General features: G+C 37.9%; 3 protein-coding genes across 3 annotated transcripts; 2 read left to right on the forward strand and 1 right to left on the reverse strand.

Annotated features, from left to right (window-relative positions):
* Window positions 1-819: 819 nt before the first annotated feature.
* On the forward strand, window positions 820-7,528 carry LOC135628194 (cyclin-T1-2-like). Its single transcript, XM_065134744.1, has 7 exons — window positions 820-961; window positions 2,151-2,488; window positions 3,278-3,359; window positions 5,816-5,950; window positions 6,038-6,213; window positions 6,295-6,449; window positions 6,527-7,528. Exons 2-7 carry the CDS (start codon window positions 2,265-2,267, stop codon window positions 7,075-7,077), a joined length of 1,323 nt encoding a protein of 440 aa, XP_064990816.1. The 5' UTR covers window positions 820-961; window positions 2,151-2,264; the 3' UTR covers window positions 7,078-7,528.
* A 3,245-nt stretch (window positions 7,529-10,773) lies between these two features.
* Window positions 10,774-13,963, forward strand: LOC135628204 (transcription factor bHLH110-like). The gene is made up of 7 exons (XM_065134760.1): window positions 10,774-11,018; window positions 11,329-11,944; window positions 12,870-12,995; window positions 13,110-13,175; window positions 13,269-13,334; window positions 13,422-13,481; window positions 13,730-13,963. Exons 1-7 carry the CDS (start codon window positions 10,921-10,923, stop codon window positions 13,820-13,822), a joined length of 1,125 nt encoding a protein of 374 aa, XP_064990832.1. The 5' UTR covers window positions 10,774-10,920; the 3' UTR covers window positions 13,823-13,963.
* A 188-nt stretch (window positions 13,964-14,151) lies between these two features.
* Window positions 14,152-19,511, reverse strand: LOC135628198 (1-deoxy-D-xylulose 5-phosphate reductoisomerase, chloroplastic-like). Its single transcript, XM_065134753.1, has 12 exons — window positions 19,072-19,511; window positions 18,450-18,631; window positions 17,983-18,069; window positions 17,735-17,860; window positions 17,591-17,653; window positions 16,639-16,788; window positions 16,380-16,447; window positions 15,926-16,037; window positions 15,719-15,823; window positions 15,408-15,529; window positions 14,696-14,842; window positions 14,152-14,471 (listed from the first exon to the last, which is right to left on the reverse strand). The coding sequence occupies exons 1-12, from the start codon at window positions 19,154-19,156 to the stop codon at window positions 14,303-14,305; spliced, it is 1,416 nt and encodes a 471-aa protein (XP_064990825.1). The 5' UTR covers window positions 19,157-19,511; the 3' UTR covers window positions 14,152-14,302.
* Window positions 19,512-20,384: the final 873 nt, after the last annotated feature.

Below are 20,384 nucleotides of genomic sequence, written 5' to 3' on the forward strand. Positions count from 1 at the left end.
TTTTTTTCTATTATTGTTTTTTCTTTTTTTTCTAAAATTATGTAGAAAAGTCAACAGAATGAAGGCTAGCTAAACACTAATTAAAGATGCGTTCATAAGAACTACGTACTGACAGATAATACCACTTATCATAGAGAAGGAGACAAAGGAGAAATCAAATGAACAGGAGGCTTAAAGGCATCCCAAGCCTGAGACTTTGACTGCCATTTTATTTCAGATTTCCCTTCGACGCAGGGGAGGAAGGAGTTGAACATCCATCTGTTTTTCCACTTTAAAACTTCTCGGTAAAATATTTTATGTTACTGATTGACGAGTATTTTCTGAATTTTAATATGAGTATTTTTTTTTTTTGTGAAGGACAGCATAGAGCATAAAGAAAAATACTTTAGATCCTCAAAAGATTTTGTTTCTCCCCACACTCAATAAATTCTTTGATGGTATATATATATATATATATATATATATATATATATATATATATATATATATATATATATATATGTGTGTGTGTGTGTGTGTGTGTGTGTGTATAGTAAAATTAATCTCGTAATTGACATAAAATAATTATTAATATTTTAGTTCATCTAAAAATTAAAAGACTACTTTCTCTCATATGTCACATACAAACTCTTATTTGTTTTCCGAATAATTTGCCACCAGCAATTTAATTATTTAAGGAAAAAAGAAAAAAATAAATAAATAAGGAAACAACGTGAGAAGGATCAGCTGCCCAGATTTACAATTATGCCCTTACGGATAATTAATTACCATTTATGGTGCATATAGAAAAAGGATAATAATTATGTCGGGTTAGGGTTAGTTGGATACTTGTGCGGTTTCTCTATCATCATCCTTCTCTCTCCTCCCGGTCTCCCCTCCTCTTCCATTTCTTGTTCTTGGGCACTCGTCTCTTCCTTCCGTCCTAGGAATTCAGAGGCAATCGCTGCGCATCTTTCCCAAGGTAACTTGTTTTCCTTCGAATTTGGGCTCGCGCTCGTCAATTTCGTTCGCCCCTTTCCCCTCATGTTCCGATGGTTTTTGAGGTAATCAGGTTCTTGACCAAGCTGTTCTTCGTTCTTCGTTGATTTCTTGGAACCAGTTCGTTTCCTTTGGGCTATTATTCGATTTGGTGATTTTAGATCTCTTCACGAGATTTGGCTTTCGGGTGACGTTGGGGTGCTCCCGAATCCGTATTCGTCCTAGTTGTAGAAGTTGTACGTTTCTTGAAAGATATGCTATCGAAGAATTGTTTTGAGGTTTCCGCTTCCGATCTCTTAAGTCTCTTGTTGCCCATGGCTTTCTTTGTCATCTTTTGTGGGTTCCGTACTCGTGCATAATTCAAGATGTTACATTTATTTCGTTCTGGGTGGCTTTTACCTCCTTGCTATACGATGGTGATGTATATCGGAAGAGAACATATAATAAAATTTAGTTCGGCACATTTGCCTGACGGATGTGCAGATCTTTTTCTTTTATTGCATATTGATTAATTATTTAGTTTGTGAGAAAAAAAAAAGTAAAAAAATGAGTCGAGCATATTGCAGCGTGTATAAACATGCAAGTGATTTGTTGGAATGCAATGCTGTGCCAAATAGGGAGTTAATTTTAATCTTACAAATTAGGGATTCTTCTTTATTAGAACTCACTATTTACGGATACGATGATTGTTCCTTTTGAAGTTTTAGTTATTGAAGATTTTTTTACTGTTTTGTATGTACTTGTTTGAACTGCAACTTCTGTATCAGTATATTATGAATGGGTATATAATATGATCTGCTGCTCATGCATTTCCATCAAGAGCCACGCTACAAGTGAATTATTGAGTTGATGTTGTTTTCCACATTGTTCGTCTCTGATAAATAATAATTTTATGCAGAGAACTCCATTAAATGAAAATTAAAGTAACTAATATCTTGAAGAGAACTAAGATAATTGAAGATGGAAGTAATAAAAACAACTCATTCATGCTCTAGTTAGCTTTCAGTTTTTCCAACAACATGTTGTTCAAAGTCCAATTTGTATGCTGGGAGAAGCGGTTTACTTTGCAATTAGTACCTTTTTTTCTTCCTTTGCAATTGAATGCTACTTCGGCATGTGAACCTTTTTTTTTGTCTCTGTTGATCTCATTAAGCATATATATCACTTTGCAGGAAATTGGTCCGATCCTTCAAGAAAGTCAAGAGTATCACTTTGCATAGTGGAACAAGCAATTTAAAGGCACTAATTGGCTATAATATTTCGGATTGCAAGGCAAAACAAAAAAGATGGGAGAGCCATCAGAGGCCTCTTTCGACATTGGAATGATAAATGGGGAGTGCAGTGTGGAAAATAAATTGCTTCATCGATTCAGGTCAACCTGGTATTTCAGTAAAGAAGAGATCGAGGAGAACTCTCCTTCAAGGAAAGATGGCATTGATTCGAGGAAGGAGTCACAACTTCGGATGTTATACTGTTCATTCATTCGGGATATTGGCATCAGACTTGGATTGTATGCACTTTATCTGATTTCTTTTTAAGTTTTGCATATGTTGCATATGATTATCGTTTTGCTGGTCCAGTGCTGCATTATTCCTTATTTCATATACATGTTTGTTGCACTTGTAAAGTCAGACTTAGATATTTTACAAAACTTTATTTTAATGTACCAATTTCTTTTGTAAAATCATTGTTACTGTACTAGTGTACCAGAGTACCATATTATAAGATTCTTAGACGACATGCATGTGAATTGGTATGGTGGTGTTTTGTAACATGAACCAATTACCACTTAGCCAAACTCTTTTTATTTTTAATTATAGCAAGTGATCATTTTGATTTGGCTTCCTGATGGGAAACACCAGTTGGCTTCTCATATATGGGGGTAAGAAAATGTTGGTATTGGATCTATGCTGTAAAGTGCCTTAGCTATACATAAGTGTGTTAAATATGAAGATAACATATTACACTGTAAAATCCATTTTATCCTAATAATTTGCTTGCTTTATCCCCACATCAATGTCATCTTCCCCTCTTTTCTACTCAGCAACTATGATATTCAAGCCCATTCCATGTGGTAACTGTTCTGTTGATTTGTTAAAGACTGGGCCAGTTTCTGTTTACATTAGTCCTTTTCACTCCTAACCTTGCTCATCCATATACCTTATTTTTATTATTGTTTGTTTGGGTAATTGCCCTGCATTGATGACAGTGTTTAGCCTTGGCACTACATTATTATTTTGTATTTCTGATATGCTGTTTTGACATAAATGAAGATGTCGATAACTTTGATGTATTGCAGGCCACAAGTTACAATCGCCACTGCCATTATGTATTGTCATCGTTTCTATCTCCACCAATCCCATGTGAAGAATGACTGGCAGGTTTGGGTACTTGCATTCTTATCTTCATTTGTGTTCCCGTTATGTCTCCCATGCAGCCCTTATTTTCTTTCTCTCAGTTCTTGGTATTGAAAAATGTGTTGGTATCAATATTGATCTATGCTAATGAATATTGTTCATCATATATGAAGATATTATACATCAATACTTGCTCCATTCCATATGGAGGGCATTCTGACCAAAAGCTTGAAAGTATCTTTTAGTTGGTTTATTATTTGTTTTTTTTTAAGTCATGTGACTCATTGTTTTTGGAGAAAGCTCTTTTTTTTATGCCACATGGGGGATCTTCTAATTCATGGGACAAGAAAATAATGTCTCCATTCATTTATTTGGTTTGCTTGATATTTGCAGCAGTTTCTTATGGATAGTGTTGGCTATTTCATTTAAATACCTTAACAAAATTATGCTTGCCAATTATTCATTATTTGAACTTATGGTCCACCTTATAGCTGACTCATCCTTAGTATGGTATTTTAATATTATCCCAGCTGTTTCTGACTAATAGAGATTCTAGTTCTGTCTTGGTTTTGGTAGAGAGCAAAGGGACCCAAACTTTTATCAACAGATTAACTCAGTGTAGTCATGAATTTACTTCATTTAAGTTCTTTTAGAGACAAAAATTTAATAAAACAAGGAACAAAACAAGTTTTTATTATTAATTCTTGAGATCAAAGTTTTATATTTGTATCAAAAATTTTAATTAGTCTTCCTACTTGGGAAAAAGAGAAGGTACAAAGTTGATGTGAATGCTCAGCTGTGACAATGTGGACCTGGGATATTTGGCAATTTGTCTCCCTTAGTTGTCATACTTTGAACTCTGGGTCCCTAACGCAGTCGTAGAATTTTGTACTTCAAATTCTTTACTTTGTGATTCCACAATTTACAAACAACTTAAAGAATCTGAAGGAATTTTTAACTGAAAGTAAAAGAGAGATTATTTGATGTAAATCCATATTTCCAGGATTTCTTCACTGAAAATGAAAGAGTTTATTGAATGGAAATCTATCCCTCCATGGTTTAATAGTTCCTTTTTGAAAAGCTGATTGGGACATTATGTCTTGTTGTTGTTATTTGTTGTATTTATTCCTTGGAGTAATTTGACACCTATATGTGTCTTGTTTTATAAAGGAGTGGTCAGTTGTAGAGCACATCCTGTCTTTAATGTTTAAATTTTATCCATCAATTATGGTTTATAAAGAACCTTTTACTTATCTATGAACTAAGTTCTTATTATATATTTCAGTTGGAGTAAAAAATGTTTGCTATTTTGTTGAATAGGCATTTAAAGTTTGATTCTAGAGCCAGATCATTAAGAACTGATTACAAAAGATGTAATGGTGCAATTATGTGTCTTTCAAGATGTAGCACTAATACCAGTGGGGTGGGCTGCTTATGTGTTTGTCTGACAAGAAATCACTGTTTCAGGTTTTAATAGGATTTCTTGAGCCATTTCCTGGGTCCAACAAAACTTCTGTCTATTTGTGATCATTTCCTAAAACTTCTTTTTTAATAGGATATCTTGAGCCATTTCCTAGATCATGTCATAGGCGCCCTAAACAATTAATTTGGAGGATGTTGTCTCCTTTATCCCTTTGTTCAATGTGAAATGAAGAAAATCACTTAATGATACTTCTATGGAAGGTTTTTAGTGGTCCTACTAGTATGATCGTTATTATATAATTTGGGTTCTAGTTGGTTCCAATTATTTATTTGAAGTATGTGGGACATGTTTTCAGTTGGTTTTATTAAGACTTTCAGAAGCGCAAAATTTTGTGTCTTAACGCTCACAGGTAAACCTTTTGAACAAATAAAATACTTGCGTTTTACATACTAATATTCACTCAAATTATTGAAATCTTCTAAGGCTTTATTTTTTACTTTTGTTCCTATCAGATATTGACCTTTTCCCAGACTATATACCAAATATTGGGTTAGTCCTGGGTTCTGTAGTCCTGTCTGAGGTTTTGCAGACTGCGAGGACCTGACAAAAACTTATTTGCAAATGTAATCCTGCTATATTGCACATTGGCTTTTGGAAATCAAGTTACCTTATCTGCACACCAGATTCTTGCAATTGTAGGGAGAATATGACAAGCTTGATGGCTCCATCTTTACAGTAATTTTACCGTGTAAGTAAAACTATGTATTACACCATGCACAACCTGTTTTTCCCTCTGGAATTTGACAATTTACACCAATACTGCCAAAGCGCAGAAATCCCTACTTGCTTTACCTTAATGGTGCCAGTGCAGTGATAATGATGCGGACATGTGAATGCTGTACATGTTTTGCACCCACCTTTTATTTGTACTTACAGTTCAAAATTTTTATTTTTATTCTCAGGAGTTATGCTTAACATGGTTATATTGTGTGGATTTACAGTTATATTTAGGTTGTTGATTACTTTGTTCTGAATTTCATGGTGGGGTTTATTGCAGACAGTTGCAACAGTATGCATGTTTCTTGCTTCCAAGGTAGAAGAGACACCTTGTGGTTTGGACAAGATTGTTGTTGTGGCATATGAAACAATGTACAAAAGAGATCCCACTGCTATAAGGAAAATTCGTCAAAAAGTATCACAAACTTCTGTTGTAGTAGCATGAGTTCACAATCACTTTTAACTCTGTGCTTATTTTTCTTGTTTCTTGTTAAACAACCAGGACACTTTTGAGAAGCAAAAGGCTTTGATATTGATTGGGGAGAGACTGCTTCTATCAACAATTCGGTTTGATTTTACTGTTCTTCATCCTTATAAACCACTTCTCGATGCTCTAAAGAAACTTGGGATTACTCAGAAGGAAGTAAGACAAGTAGCATGGAACTATGTGAATGACTGGTATGTAGTTTATGCTCAACCTGCCCCCAATAGAATTTAACTCCACGTAAAGCCTAATATATCTCCTATTTCTACTCATAGGCTTTGGACTACATTGTGCCTGCAATATAAATCCCATTACATAGCAGCTGGTTCCCTCTTTCTTGCTGCTAAGCTTCATAATCTAAAACTTCCTTCAGAGAGGGGAGGTTATGTCTGGTGGCATGAATTTGATGTCAACCCTCAGCAATTAGAAGGTTAGGCAGCTTCTGGAATGCTGACTAATTGTGATTACTCCTTGTGGCCGTTTTTCTTACTTATCTATTACTTGCAGTGGTAATTCAGCAAATGAAGCAGCTTTTGGTATATAATAGAAGGTGCTCTGTGACTCCATTCGAGAAACCAGTTCCTATAGCAGCCAACAAAGAGGTTTCCAGCAGCCCAGACTCTGTTTTGGATCGGCCAGACTCCTCCAGAAGCAGCTCTAGCCAAGAATCTGATATAGATCATAAAAGCCATAAACCCAAGGATTCCACCAATCATGTCGTGATCAACATGCCAAATGCAGCTGGAGAGCAGAACCTGGTGGAGGATAGATTCGAACCTCAGAGCGAGATGAGGGGTTTTGAAATCCCCGTTGATGTTGCCGATAATGAGATGTCGGGGAGGAACATGGACCAAGCAAGGACAAAAGGGGACCAATCTTGTGGTGGACTTGGTAAAGTTGACATGGATAGAATCAAGGCAACTATCAAGAAGAGGAAGAGGGAAAAAGAGATGAATAAGCTGGCCATGATGGCTAATGATACCAGTGAAGATGCTTGGATTGAGAGAGAACTAGAAGCTGGGATAGAGCTGGAAGTTGAATCTGCTGCAAAGAAATAAATGTTGATTGAGCTATGAAACAAATAGTCGGCTAATATTCTACTTATCAATTATATCTTCATTGCCCCAAGTTGCTGGTCTGGAAAACCGCAATCAAGCCGAAACTGTTCACTGACTTGATTTAATGAGAAAATCAAATGTTATCTTTGTCTTACACTAAAGTCCTTGGCATTTTGTTGATCTATCTTTAACTTTCCCTGCACTGGAGCGCTACTGCTGCTGCTATAGAATCTATACTGCAGGTGCTGAAATCATTTGATGGTGTACACTTAGACTTATGTGGCTAGTTGAAGCATTTTACGAGAACTGGATTTTGTATAATTTGAGAATGTAATGACAACGCAGAATGTAGTTGCGATTGAAGAAATTGCCTAACAAAATATTCTTGGTGTCGAGTTTTCTTGTAATGCTTTAATACAATAATGTAATTAATTAATTAATTGTTTTTTTTTTTTTGGTGGGTTGCATCATGTCTTTTACTCTATTGGTTTATGCATTGGCCAAAATTATCAGTCAGAGTAACATTTTTTTTAAACGATTTATTATTTAAGGACACATTTGTGCTCAACTGTTGCCGATGGAACTATTCAGGTGGTTGCGTTCCATATTAGTCTCTACACTCTTCGCACTTTAATGTTTTCCATCAAGTCTAGCTCAGCTAGGTGGTATCGTTCTGTAGCGTTTGGTCTCCGTAGCTGCAATGGCATACTCGTTTGTTGGTTTCAGTTGGAAAGATCGAAGTGTCAGACAATAGAGGAACTTCGTATAATTGAAATGAATGTGTTATTTAACATATCATTATAAGGTTTTGTACTGGTATTTCATCAGTTATCTTTCGAAAAATAAATATATCATGTATGTAGTAAGAAAAAGGATCTTACTGGAATTAATGATAAGAGAATGGACATGGTTACCAGAGAAGGATAAAAAAAATCCCAAAAGAATCAAAATACACGGAATATTTCTTTAATTGTAAGTGATTAAGGAAAGGTCCAACGCTTCTAAGAAAAAAAGTTCACCTGAGCTATTTATTTGGAGCTGCTTTTGGAGTACCTTCTCTTTGTATTTAACCTGCACGCAGCTTTTCTGCCAAAGCAAGTGCTGTATCTTTGGCAGGTTAACTGGGTTCCCCCCTGAATCACTTCCAATATGATCTGTTGATCAATGTTGTTTATGATCGAGTTTTCAGGAAATAATCTCGTGCGTGCAACAAACATGTAGATTCCTTATATCGTTTAAGCTGTGTTACTGCAACATGCACCTGTCGATGAGTGTCGTACCGTTGCTGTGCGACACTATCACTGTCCCAAATCTATATTATTGTATTGTGTACTTTATGTTCATACACAGCTAGAATCAATCTCCGGGGAGGATCATACTTGGCGGTCTTGATGCCTTTCTTTTGTCCAAATCAGAATCTTGGCATCTGATGCTGGTCAATTGCAGACGATAAGACACGCGGATGCACGCATGTCACGTATGTCCTCGCATGGAAATGACACTCCATGTCATCTACGCGATAGGGACGCAGACTACTCGAAGCATATATTCTTCCCCTTCAACTTCCTGTCTTCTTCTCAGGACAACTTTGATCCCGCGCCATGGTACATATCAGCACACAGCAGCTGGGAGTAAGAAAAAGAAGCCCGACGAAGTCGTCTTCCACAGGCTTCCATGAGTGTCTTTGATTCATACATAACCTTACGGACTTATCCGCAGTGGACAGTGCAGAGAAGGATTAATGCAGATAATGATGTACGCTTAAAAGGGAAGGAAAGCATCAAAGAGCTGGAGTTGACTGGTTAAGGCCGGCTAGGGAAAGCCAAGTTGATTTGTCCTTGCCCATGGAAGGGACCTTAAAGTTGACAATCATGGCAGGCTGTGCTTTTAGTCATGTGATTTTAGAACCTTGTCAGATTGATGAAAGTGAAAGCATTATGATGCGATCTTTGTATTTCTAAGAAAAGCAGCTGCTTTTTCTGTTCATGTGTTTTTGGAATTGAACAGCACTCATCCACAGTTGTTAAGAACACGAGTTCTTAGTAAATTAAAATTTATCATGATAATATCTCATGTGTATTTAGATTTTGATAGGAGATAATAGGTTAAAGAAAGCATGAAAAATTATATGAGGTTTATGTAGAAGAATATATAAGGAGAATTACGTTTGAGTTGGAATTAACCTAAGGATTTTGTAACTGATCTCGTATGATAATTTATTTATTTATTTATTTATTTTTACGAATGTAGGTAAGAAGTGTCGAACTATGTTAATCTTGTATCGACCTTTAGTATATTTTTTGATAATTGATCTCTAAAATTTATTTTGGTTTGGAGATTTTCTCTCCCTCCCCGATAACATGGGACTGATCAAACTATTTGGCCCTTAAGCGCAAGACCATCAACAAGTAATAAGTAGACAATATTCAATTTAGACAAAGAAAAGACATACCGATGGTGGTCTCAAATAGCAAGGAACCATTTAAGTTCAACAGTTCTCAACAGTAAGATCTCTCTCGTCGGTCAATCTATCGTGGTAGAGATAAAAGACGAGTCCCATGCATAGAACATGGAAGATGTAGCCTAATCTAGACAAAAGCTTCCATGCTTTCTGGGAATGGATGTAGGATAGTGGTTGGTACAGGGTGATGAGTAAAGAAGAAAGGAGAGGTGAAGCAGGCAAAGGAAAGCACGCGTCTGCTTCACATTCCTCCAGCCTCTTTTTCCCTGACATGAAGGTCTGTGGGGGCTGAGCTTATTATGGTAGAGCTTCTTTTGGAGAGAGGGTGGTCGGCAAAACTCTGCATGTATCCTAATGTTGCTGCCATGGAATCATCACGACAGCTGAAGACTTGAGCAGCTCAGCAGTCGATTTCGAAGTTAAAAAGGATATAGATGAATTTAAATTATTTATTATTCATGGATGGGTTAATATTAGATGGAAAAGTGACCTTTGATGACTACAAATGAAACCAATAACACAATTTGATTCCAAAAAGTTAAAAGGTAAAGAAAGAAAAAACTTTAAAATATAATAAATGCAAAATAATTTTAGGATCGGTATTAATATCATATAAACCAAAAGGAAAGCAAGAAGGTAAAAAAGGCACTGCCTTGTCTTTGCTTTCATTATTATCTATATATATGTTGCGACCATAAGACATGGTGTAAAGTTGCCTCAAACATGTGTTAAACTACTAAAGTACTATTTGTGACATATTTGAGATTCCATGTGATAAGAAGGGCTGACATGTCCTGCATTGACTGTGTTGAGAGAGAGAGAGAGAGAGAGAGAGAGAGAGAGAGCACGGGTGCTATTATTACCATTGTATGGAGGTCTTGCTGCAAAGCCTTGGGATCGAAGGCTTATAATGGCAGCAGAGGTGCAATCATCCCCCTGTGATTGCCAGCAAGAGCATCATCATTGAAGGAGGAAAGAAGAGAAGAAAAGGACTGGATCTGTAGAGAGAGAGAGAGAGAGAGAGAGAGAGAGAGAGAGAGCGATGATCTCTTATCTTTAATTTCAGAGCCGCGGAAAGTTCCTCCGGAAAGAAAAGTGCTATAAGAGACACATCCGAGGAGTAATCCATCAGTTCCCCCTCCACCCTCTATTTCACTACATCTCCACACGGCTTGTGAAGCTTGGAAGATGCATATGGGTGCTCCCAAGTAAGGAGGAAAGATGCATATGCGAAAGAAGTTGGAGAACAGACGTAGATTCGTGTAATACATGCATCAGCAGCTGCTCAAAGGTTTCCTTGGATTGAGAAGGAGAGTTCGAAGCTCCAGCAACCTCTCTCCTTTTACTTCTTCTTGGAACTATCAAGCTTCTGAAACACCGTGATGAGGTCTTCACATCAAGAAGAAGAGCCGCATGGCTTCTCCACTGTAGTGGCAACTCCAGCTTTCTACGACCGTCCGTGGAACCAAAGCCAGACATCGTAAGTCGCTGTATTCTTCCTTCGTGTATAGAGCAACCGTTAATCTTTGGTTTCTTCTACGTGAAAGATTTTCTCTATATTTTAAAAAATTAAAACAAATATTTTCATTATATTGAATAAAATAACGTATATGATATCAACTCGAAACTGAAACTTATTATTTGTACAACATTGTACTGATCAATCCGAATGTCTCAAGAGAGACTTTATCTAATTCCTTGGATTTGGAATTTTCTTGGTTGGCCTGTTTGGAGGCTTCCGTTTCGAATTCTCTTGTAGATCCTAGAGTGATTACATTGGCCTTGTGTAGGAACTGTAACGAGATGGTTTCAGATGCCAATGGAACTGTATCCAGCCAAAGAGCTTTCAGTTTAAGCCATGGACACTCACCAGCTAGCTCGCAAACTATTCAAAACCTAGGGTTTCACTGTGAAGAGGGCTTCTTCACCTACCAGCTGCCGGTGCACCAACTCCACCCAACTAAGATCACAGAGTTTCCAGATAACTCCTCCTTTCCAAAGCTTAATGGGTTCTGCAAAGATTTCTCTTCCAATGACGACTGCCAGCCACATGAGAAGCTCTACGTAAGAAGAATAGATACAGGTCGCCAGACCGATGGCCTTCAGCCTCTGCCCGGAAACTTGTCTGAAAACTCGTGGTGTGACAGCCATGGAGGTGGTCGAGAGAGCTTCAGCATGGGTTTTTCGACTGCTTATTTGTCACACTCCAGTCCTCGTCTGCCATTTCTCTCAGGATCCTCGGACATGGATCTTCATGCAATGGATCTGTTGGCTTCAGCTAGATTAGGAAGGAGCTTCTGCCAAACTTCGTTCACTGGTATGGTCTCATTGCTAGGCGAGGATGCATCTTCTGGGTTTGGCCATCTTCCGGAATCATTTCAAGGGCCATTCCATCACCACCGGAAGGTGGGTACATAGTACTTCTCTGTTCCAAAATGTGCAATGATAATGGTAAACCATCGAAACTATGATAGCGAAGCAAAGAAGCATAAAAGCAAGTGTAGAAATATAAGAATGATGATTTATTACAGCATCATGATGCAGCAATAGCAGTATGCCACAGCCATAATTCTAGTCAAGATCAAGATGAGGCACGCACTCTCAGAGAAACAGAACAATGAATTCTATCAGACACTTTAGTTATTATGGATTTTTGTTTATTTCTGCAAATGAAAATTTAATCCCCACACATGCTAATAATGCACAGACCTCAACATGATCTCTTAACACTATCATGGAGTTGTTGACCTTAAATCTTCTTGACATGGTTTTTTTTTCTCTTATTTCCAATTTAATAAGTTTTTGCATTGTATTTCTCCTTTTTTTTCCCTATCTGATAGGATTTTTTAGTAGGTTTTGATAGTATCATGGCAGTCATAATAGCCATGGAGGCAGTATGTTTCAGCTGAGCATAGGAAATTATTCCTGTTTCGCACAGTGCCCAGCTCTCTTTTTGTTGTAATGCACTGCAATCAGATCTAAGAATTTGCGTTAAAATGAGGGAAATATCAGCATTCATTACAATTTATTTGCCACCTAGATGGATTCTTATGATGTTTCTAAGAGATTTCAGGTTTGCACTGTCTTTTAGCTCCACCAGATATCTCAGGTTCATGATGCGTCTGTTCTCTGTTCCAGAGGTCCTACACTGATACAATAATATATAGTACATAACCCTTTTCCAGCTTTTCTGAGAGACATTTATGAATCATCTTTTTTAAAGGAAGATTGTAGACGAAACAAGAAAGTAGATTAACTTGCTTTCTTAGGGATCCAAACACATCAATCAAGCTAACACATGAGGTTTTCTTTAACTGTTGCTGCTTTAAAGATGCCATCTTTAGCCAGTGGAGCAGCAGAAGTAAGAACAGTGAACAGCAGTTGGGAGCACAAACCACTTCAGACAGAACCCACGAAGCCTCGGTTTGAGCAGCACTCTTCATTCTCTCCTTTCAAGGTATATGCTTCGAGTTCTTCAAGAATTGTAGCAGTGGATTTAGTTGTAATTGATTCTCTTCTACTTTTTTTATTGATCATTTTGGTTGCAATGGGCATGATATTACATTAAAAGGTGAGGAAGGAGAAGATGGGTGACAGGATTGCAGCACTGCAGCAGCTGGTGGCACCATTTGGCAAGGTAATTAAGGCCTCTTAACTATCAAATTGTTAGTGCTTCTTGGGCTCAAGTGAAGATATATGGTGGGTTAATGAACTTGGTTTACATGTGTAGACTGATACAGCTTCAGTGCTAATGGAGGCCATTGGATACATTAAGTTTCTTCTGGATCAGGTTGAGGTAAACCCCCACCATTACAAGCTTCTGCTTTGATGTGATCAATTTGTATTACTACCAACTTATTGCTTCTCCTTCCACATCTTGCAGAAGCTAAGTTTACCATACTTGAGGTCATCTGGCAATAAAAGACCAAGAACAATGCAAGAGGTATGTAGCAGCATCCCACAGTATTGACATTAATCACATCAGGCCAATATGCTGAACACAATGACCTTTGCAATTGCATCTGGTGTCTTCTTCAGAGCATTCTCTTTAGAGACATAAATGTGAGGTTAAGCAAAACATGGTAGCAGAAAACCAAGATAATTAATGAGAATTAGCACCTTGACCTTTGATTTCGTTCATTTCAGCTTAATTGGCATTTTAATTCTTCTCTTTGTTTTCCGCATAAATAGGCATCAAATGAGGAGAGAGATGAGATGGGAAAGCGAGATCTGAGGAGCAGAGGACTTTGTCTAGTGCCCTTGTCGCGCACATCATATATATGAAGTACACATAGGTGATTTGGAGCTAGCAATCTCAGCTTCCATGAATCTAACAGTATTACGCATGCTGTTTGTCCCAAGTTGTGGCGATGTGCAAGGATGACAGGATGAACAAAGTTCCAAGGTAGAGAATATATGCATGTGAGTCAACGTTACAGGTCAACCAAATCATTTTGAATCGAGATGATCCAATATGATCCAATGCTTGGTTGAATCAGAATTAAGATGCAAACTGTGTCAATTTGGAGCTTCTCAGAACTGAAACCAAGCAGAAAAAGCCGATTGAACATGCACTTATTTGCTCACTAGTGTTCCAGCTGAACTTTCACCAATGAAGACCGAGAAAAATAAATGAATATATCCAAACTTTTGTTCTTTTTTTGTTGTTGTTACAGCAGAATGGGCGTTTCACTATATTTGGATTTGAATTTACGCCCGTAACAATAGTTGACAGGAGCTACCTGACTACATGCAGCACTCAACTCAAGCAGGAACAGGATTCAATGCAGATGATGGTTGTAGATCCGCAGCATATTTCCGAGCCCACAAATCATAGTGTACAATCTCCTCGAGTGAAGGGTTGGCGACTAGGTCATTTCTGTGAGCATCGCACGTACGCTCCACCACCTTGAATATATCCAGATAGCTGATTCTGCAGAACAAGAACAAATTTGTCAATAAATGTATCCAACTCCAATCTAGGAGAAAAGAATGTAGGATGATTTGATCAGCATTTTATGATACTACCACAACAGATGATTTGCAAATTGAATTACAATGTCAAGGTAACCAATATAGGTTTGCGTTGAGAAAATATTCGGAGTATTGCAGGTACTAGAGATGAAAAAGGAAAGAAAGGGAAAAAAAAAAGAGTACTTCTCATCGATGAACATCTCCACAGCCTTCTCATTAGCAGCACTAAGGACTCCTGTCATGGTGCCTCCAGCTCGCCCTGCCGCATAGGCAAGGTCCATGGATGGGTATTTCACATTATCAGGAGCTTTAAAGGTCAACGAACCAAGCCTGTACCATCAATTTACGAAACGAACTTATCAGGCATGGTAATCAGAAAAAGACCTGAATGGTTGTGAATTTGCCTCCTGAAGCTTCTGCTGTTTAATTGATTCCACTGAACTCAAAAAAACATGTATGTATTTGGAAGATTGCCACTATCTTGAGTGGCAAGCTATCTATTTACAGATTCCAGCAAATGGTGTGGCTGCCGCAAAATCATGTCAGCTGGTCATGTCTTTTCTTCTTTCAGTCTTGAAATAGATGTACATTATTCAAGTAAAATGGATTATGCTAGAGTTATTGTTCACATAATGTGACATATCTAGTCCAAGCTATTTTTGACACCCTAATCATGTAATCAAGAAGATGTGAGAGGTGAACATCACATTCAAGTTTGGTAAGATGCAGAAAGAGCACACTCTACAGTTAGAACAAAGTTGTTATGACTTTCTCATAGCATACGCGAGGGCAAGAGTTGTAATCTTTTACAAACTCTTATTGTGAGTGCAATTAAGCAATTTGTGTATAGGATCCAAAGCAAAGTGTAACGTGTTTGAAGAGTTGAGTTACATACTTGCAAAGATCAAGTCGGGGCCATGTTGTCTCTGAGCAATGAATTCTGTCTGGCCACGATAATGTGTAAAGGATTGGTAGGCGCATATCAGGCCACCCTAACTGACCTAATACAGATGAGTCCTGCAAGAGAACAACAAACCAGTTCAAGATTATCTGGTGACTGAAACTGGGTGTCGCAATATCTGAAAGAATGAAAGCTTCAAATTAAAAAGCTTTGTGTGACAAAAGTAATTGGGAAACTTGGGCACCTGATTTATTCACACATCAACCCAACATTAACATAATGGAATGAGATTATAACAAATTTACCTGTGTCTCAACCATCGAGTGTATTATAGACTCTGGATGAATCACAATATCTATATTGTCATAGTCAGCCCCAAATAGATAATGTGCTTCGATAACTTCTAGTCCCTGTACCACAAAGGAATAGTTTGTAGGCTCTCGGAAACTAGAAGAGAGACATGTCAACAATCACATCCGTTTCAAGGAATTTAATGAGAATGCTTTCGATACCTTGTTGAACAGGGTAGCAGAATCCACAGTGATCTTTTTCCCCATGCTCCAGTTTGGATGTTTCAAAGCATCTGCAACTTTCACTTCTTTTAATTTTTCAACTGGCCAATCCCTGTAATGATTAACAAAGATGGATGTTTATTTAAAGTTCCAGATGTTAAACACAGATGAAAAGAGACAACAACAAAATGCGATCTTAGCAACCTCTCACACAAGAAAAGGGAAGAGGAAGAAGAAGAGAAGAAAGTTAAACTGGCAAACGGGGTAAGTACTGATCTACAGCAGCATGATTGACATAAATGAAGAAAACCATAAACTGGCAGTACATCCTCACAACTTGATCAATAAGCCTTGATTCAAACATCTTTAGAACAGTGACCACACGGATAAGATATGCGCTCAGTGCTCTTGATGTCAGATTGAAGCATCAAAAGGCATTAAATAGTTCTTATACCTGAAGGCCCCTCCAGATGCAGTCAAAATTAAGCGTCGAAGTGCACCATCTGGTAAGCCTTGAATACACTGGAGATACAATACCCCATAAGCATCATCATTCAAGAAACAACTTCATATTTGAACAACAATAGACACAGACTGAATCAGGCAAATGGGGTTAGATACAAAGAATATTAGCTTTTCAAAACAAGTAAAGGCATGCAATCACTGGCTTTAAACTGGGTAACCTGATGGTACTGGTGATTTACTATAAGTACCTGGAAAATTGCAGAATGTTCTGAATCAGCAGGAAGAATTTTTACTTTGTGCTTGTGAGCAAGAGGTAGCACAAAAGGACCTCCAGCGATGAGAGTTTCTTTATTTGCCAGAGCTATGTCCTTTCCAGCCTCAATTGCAGCAACAGTAGGCTGAATATATGAACAAAATGAATGGATTACTGGATGTATATACAACACATATATTCACTTTGGCACATAGTGCAGTAGAAAAAATAAGCTGAAAGTAGAACAAAAAGTGACTATTAGGTGAATTTGCCTGAAAAAGGCGAAGATATTCACACACGCAGACACAAATGTATATAGATATATGCAGGTGCATATGAGCTTTGTGTTTGCATATGTTGCCTCTTTGTAGGCAACTGTAGGAGACAGAGCCAAGCAAACATCCTTCAAAGGTCTAGCTCATTTTGTGATGCAGACATATGATACCATCATTGACGATGAACTAAAATTCCTCGAAGGTATCAACAACTGTGCTTCTTGGTGTAAAAATAAGACATCTTTAAAACTATAGTTTTCGATTTCAGGGATTTGATGATAATTATATTTAATACATTGACAATATTTTACTAGCTCATTCTTACATGTGAGCCAATAGAAACACCTCACCAATAAAATGTCAAATCATATTCATTTCAGTTAGCATTATGTCAAATCAAAGGTGTATCATTTACAACCAAGTATAAAACTCACATGATTTTCGATAAATACACATCAACCAGATAGTAAAAGAAACAGCAGGTTAGTACTGCTACATTGATGCCAGGATGTTCACTTTATATATCTATTCTTGATATATCAAGTTATGTTGTTTAAGATGAGCACCAGGAATGTCCAAACAAAGTAGCTAACTTAAAGGAAGGTACTTTGTGGAAATAGCAGTGTGACATTAGTACAAGGAATGAGTTAAGAACAATCTATATGCTTTTACCTTTAGTCCAGCACATCCTACTATCCCAGTAACCACAGTGACAGCATCTGGGTGGCAAGCAACCTGTAACTCATATCCAAACACATTATGATGCAAGCTTGAGAGCAGGTCCAACAATTGAGAAGTATGCAGAACACAACTGACCTCTACAATGCCTTCCTCCCCAGGAATAATTTCAGGTTTCTGTTCAGCATCAGCCAGGGCCTCTTTGAGTTCACCAACTAGTGACTCGTGCCTTACAGAAACCAGTTGAGGTTTGAATCTCTTCACCTGCTCAGAGGAAAAAAGGAGTTCGATTCTTAATTGTTCCAGAAAACTTAAAGAGCAATTCCAATAATAATTATCCATCTAAGCCACCATCTCATGCACCTACAGGGGACGACAATTGTTACCTGATCAGCTAAAAGGGTCACATTAGAGCCAGCTGCAAGAGCGACAACCTTAAACTTATCCGGGTGTTCAGCAACTATATCCAGTGTCTGTAATAACCAAAATGCATTGGTAAAATGACAAGTCAATGAAACATGGTTTCATACTGAACAATAACCACACTCTGGCTTGAATTTGGTGCATTGGAAAGTCAATGATGTTCAATTACAGACTACTTTCCTGCTGATTGGCCATCAACCACAACAGCTTTCAGCAAAGAATAAAAACTTCTACAATTGGATTTACTAGTTCTAATGTATTTAAAGGGTGAAAGGAAAACATTGACAGAAAGGACTCATGTAAAGAAATTTCAGAGTGTATCATGAAAACTATCTGACCTTTATCAAATGCCTATACACACAGTAAGAAGAGACATGATCCACATTGTACATACATTGAATATGTGTTATTCTTGCTTTCAGCTGCATACCTGAGTTCCAACTGACCCAGTGGATCCAACGATTGAAATAGGCTTGGGAACGTCCCAAGACTTGTGCCCTGGTTCTGCGACAGCTCGGCCTGGCCAGGCTGGCTGAGGCGCCTGCTGCACTGAGCAACTCGTCTTCCTCAATAAAACTTTTCCTTTCTCCTTTCTTTTCAAGTGAAGCCCCACTGAAGGAAACGTTGACAAGCTTCAGAAACTACTCGGTTGAGCACAGCAAATGACAAGATTTTGTGCTTGAATCATTCAGAAAATTCCGAACACAGACAAAATCTTTATTCGTAATTCTTACGTAATTCGGAGAATCGATGCATGCTTTTCAGGTTAAAAAGGTTAAAGAAAGTGCTTTTCACGAGAGAAAGTAAGGTCAAAAGATCAACTTTTTGCAAGTTTCAGAAACAAGAATTTCACAAGAAGGTAGCTGTTGGGAGTAACAAGAACCAAAAAAGATCGCTTTTAACTTGCAATTGATCCAAATTAATAACAAAAATTAAAAAAAAAAAAGATTTTTAAGAGCGAACAGAATCGCGAAATCAAATTCGATCACGACAAGGTTTATATTGGGGAATAAATTTGTCCCGGAGGAGAAAAGGAACAGCTAAAATGGCACCTTTGAGTTGGGGAGAGGTCCCTCTGTTGGATTCCAGAAACGAGACTCCTCGGATCTCTCCCTGCAGTGGCAGTTTCAGTGCCATTTCCTGACTGGCACTCCCTCGATTCAAGAGAGACGGAGACAGAGACGAGAGAAAAGGAGGACGGGATTGGAGGAGAGACCGAGCACGGAAGAGATCTGGAAATATCACGGCAATGGGGGAAAGAGGTTGTTGTTGCTTGCAATATATACCAGACTACATGCCCTGCCTGCGTTGCGCTGCGTTATGTGCGGTCGTTCGCCCGATTGGCCGGGACGGGCGCAGTGCGTCCACTATGGCATGTGATGGGGAGGCGCCACAATTATTTTAAAGAGGCCTATTAACTCCTCTCTTTCCGACGGAAATAGAAATTGCAGGCTGCAGCCCCAAACACCACGCCATCGTTTCTTCTTTGGAGGAAGAAGACACCAACGTTCCTGTGTGATGGGTGTGCTTTCTCTTTTCTCTGTGCACTCCATGATGTCGCAGCCATTAATTACCATATCCGGTGGATTCAATAATGGCGTGCCAAACCATGGATGAAATGGTGGACCAAAGTGTAGGACTGTATTGGTCATGTGAATCACCAGAAATGCTATTGATCTGCATCGTTCTATCATTGCAACAATTAGGTGGTGAAAGGCATGCAAATAACGAGACCAGAATACTGCTTGCCGGCACTATCATTTCCATCCTTCTTACTCCCCACTTGTTATCAGCATTGCACGTACCTCGTCACGCAGGACATCAATCATTTGGGTTTATGTAGCATTAGTGTGTGTGTATATATATATATATATATATATATATATATATATATATATATATATATAAAACACAGTTTCTTATGGTTACATTTAGTAGACTAAAAAGACTCATTATTCAAGCATTATTGAAGCATCTGTCGGGGCCTGACATTTTTATTAGCTGCAGCTGGACGTGCCTTTACAACGAGGAAGGCATATTACCTAATGATAGAGGGGAACAAGCATATTCCAACCTAGTTGTTCTATCAATAGAGGATAGAAAAGACTACTTATATTCAATATTTTTTGCCATAGGGGATCTGAATTCTCCACATATAAAAGAAGAATTGTGTACGTGAGATGAAAAGATATAAAATATAAAAATAATCTTATATCACTAAAGATTAAAAGAGTCTAATTATGCATACTAGGTTTGATCCGTAACCTAAAAGCCAAAATTTTTAGATTGAATTGGTGTTTGAACTAATATTAAATTTGACTAATTTGACTTTGAGTCGTCGATATCGAGTTGATGTATGTCTGAT

The sequence above is a fragment of the Musa acuminata genome, chromosome BXJ1-3, assembly GCF_036884655.1.
Source record: "Musa acuminata AAA Group cultivar baxijiao chromosome BXJ1-3, Cavendish_Baxijiao_AAA, whole genome shotgun sequence".
In the NCBI taxonomy this organism is placed as follows: domain Eukaryota; kingdom Viridiplantae; phylum Streptophyta; class Magnoliopsida; order Zingiberales; family Musaceae; genus Musa; species Musa acuminata.

What these genes read in the sequence shown, in the direction of transcription:
- LOC135628194 (XM_065134744.1), top strand. Translation starts at nt 2,265, where the DNA reads ATGGGAGAGCCATCAGAGGCCTCTTTCGACATTGGAATGATAAATGGG. An exon ending in ATTGGCATCAGACTTGGATT is followed by an intron (nt 2,489 to 3,277) that starts GTATGCACTTTA and finishes GATGTATTGCAG; the next exon opens with GCCACAAGTTACAATCGCCA. An exon ending in TGGAACTATGTGAATGACTG is followed by an intron (nt 6,214 to 6,294) that starts GTATGTAGTTTA and finishes TTCTACTCATAG; the next exon opens with GCTTTGGACTACATTGTGCC.
- LOC135628204 (XM_065134760.1), top strand. Translation starts at nt 10,921, where the DNA reads ATGAGGTCTTCACATCAAGAAGAAGAGCCGCATGGCTTCTCCACTGTA. An exon ending in TGGTGGCACCATTTGGCAAG is followed by an intron (nt 13,176 to 13,268) that starts GTAATTAAGGCC and finishes TTACATGTGTAG; the next exon opens with ACTGATACAGCTTCAGTGCT. An exon ending in GACCAAGAACAATGCAAGAG is followed by an intron (nt 13,482 to 13,729) that starts GTATGTAGCAGC and finishes CCGCATAAATAG; the next exon opens with GCATCAAATGAGGAGAGAGA.
- LOC135628198 (XM_065134753.1), bottom strand. Translation starts at nt 19,156, where the DNA reads ATGGCACTGAAACTGCCACTGCAGGGAGAGATCCGAGGAGTCTCGTTT. An exon ending in TGACCCTTTTAGCTGATCAG is followed by an intron (nt 17,861 to 17,982) that starts GTAACAATTGTC and finishes TCCTCTGAGCAG; the next exon opens with GTGAAGAGATTCAAACCTCA. An exon ending in CTGCTACCCTGTTCAACAAG is followed by an intron (nt 15,824 to 15,925) that starts GTATCGAAAGCA and finishes TTTGTGGTACAG; the next exon opens with GGACTAGAAGTTATCGAAGC.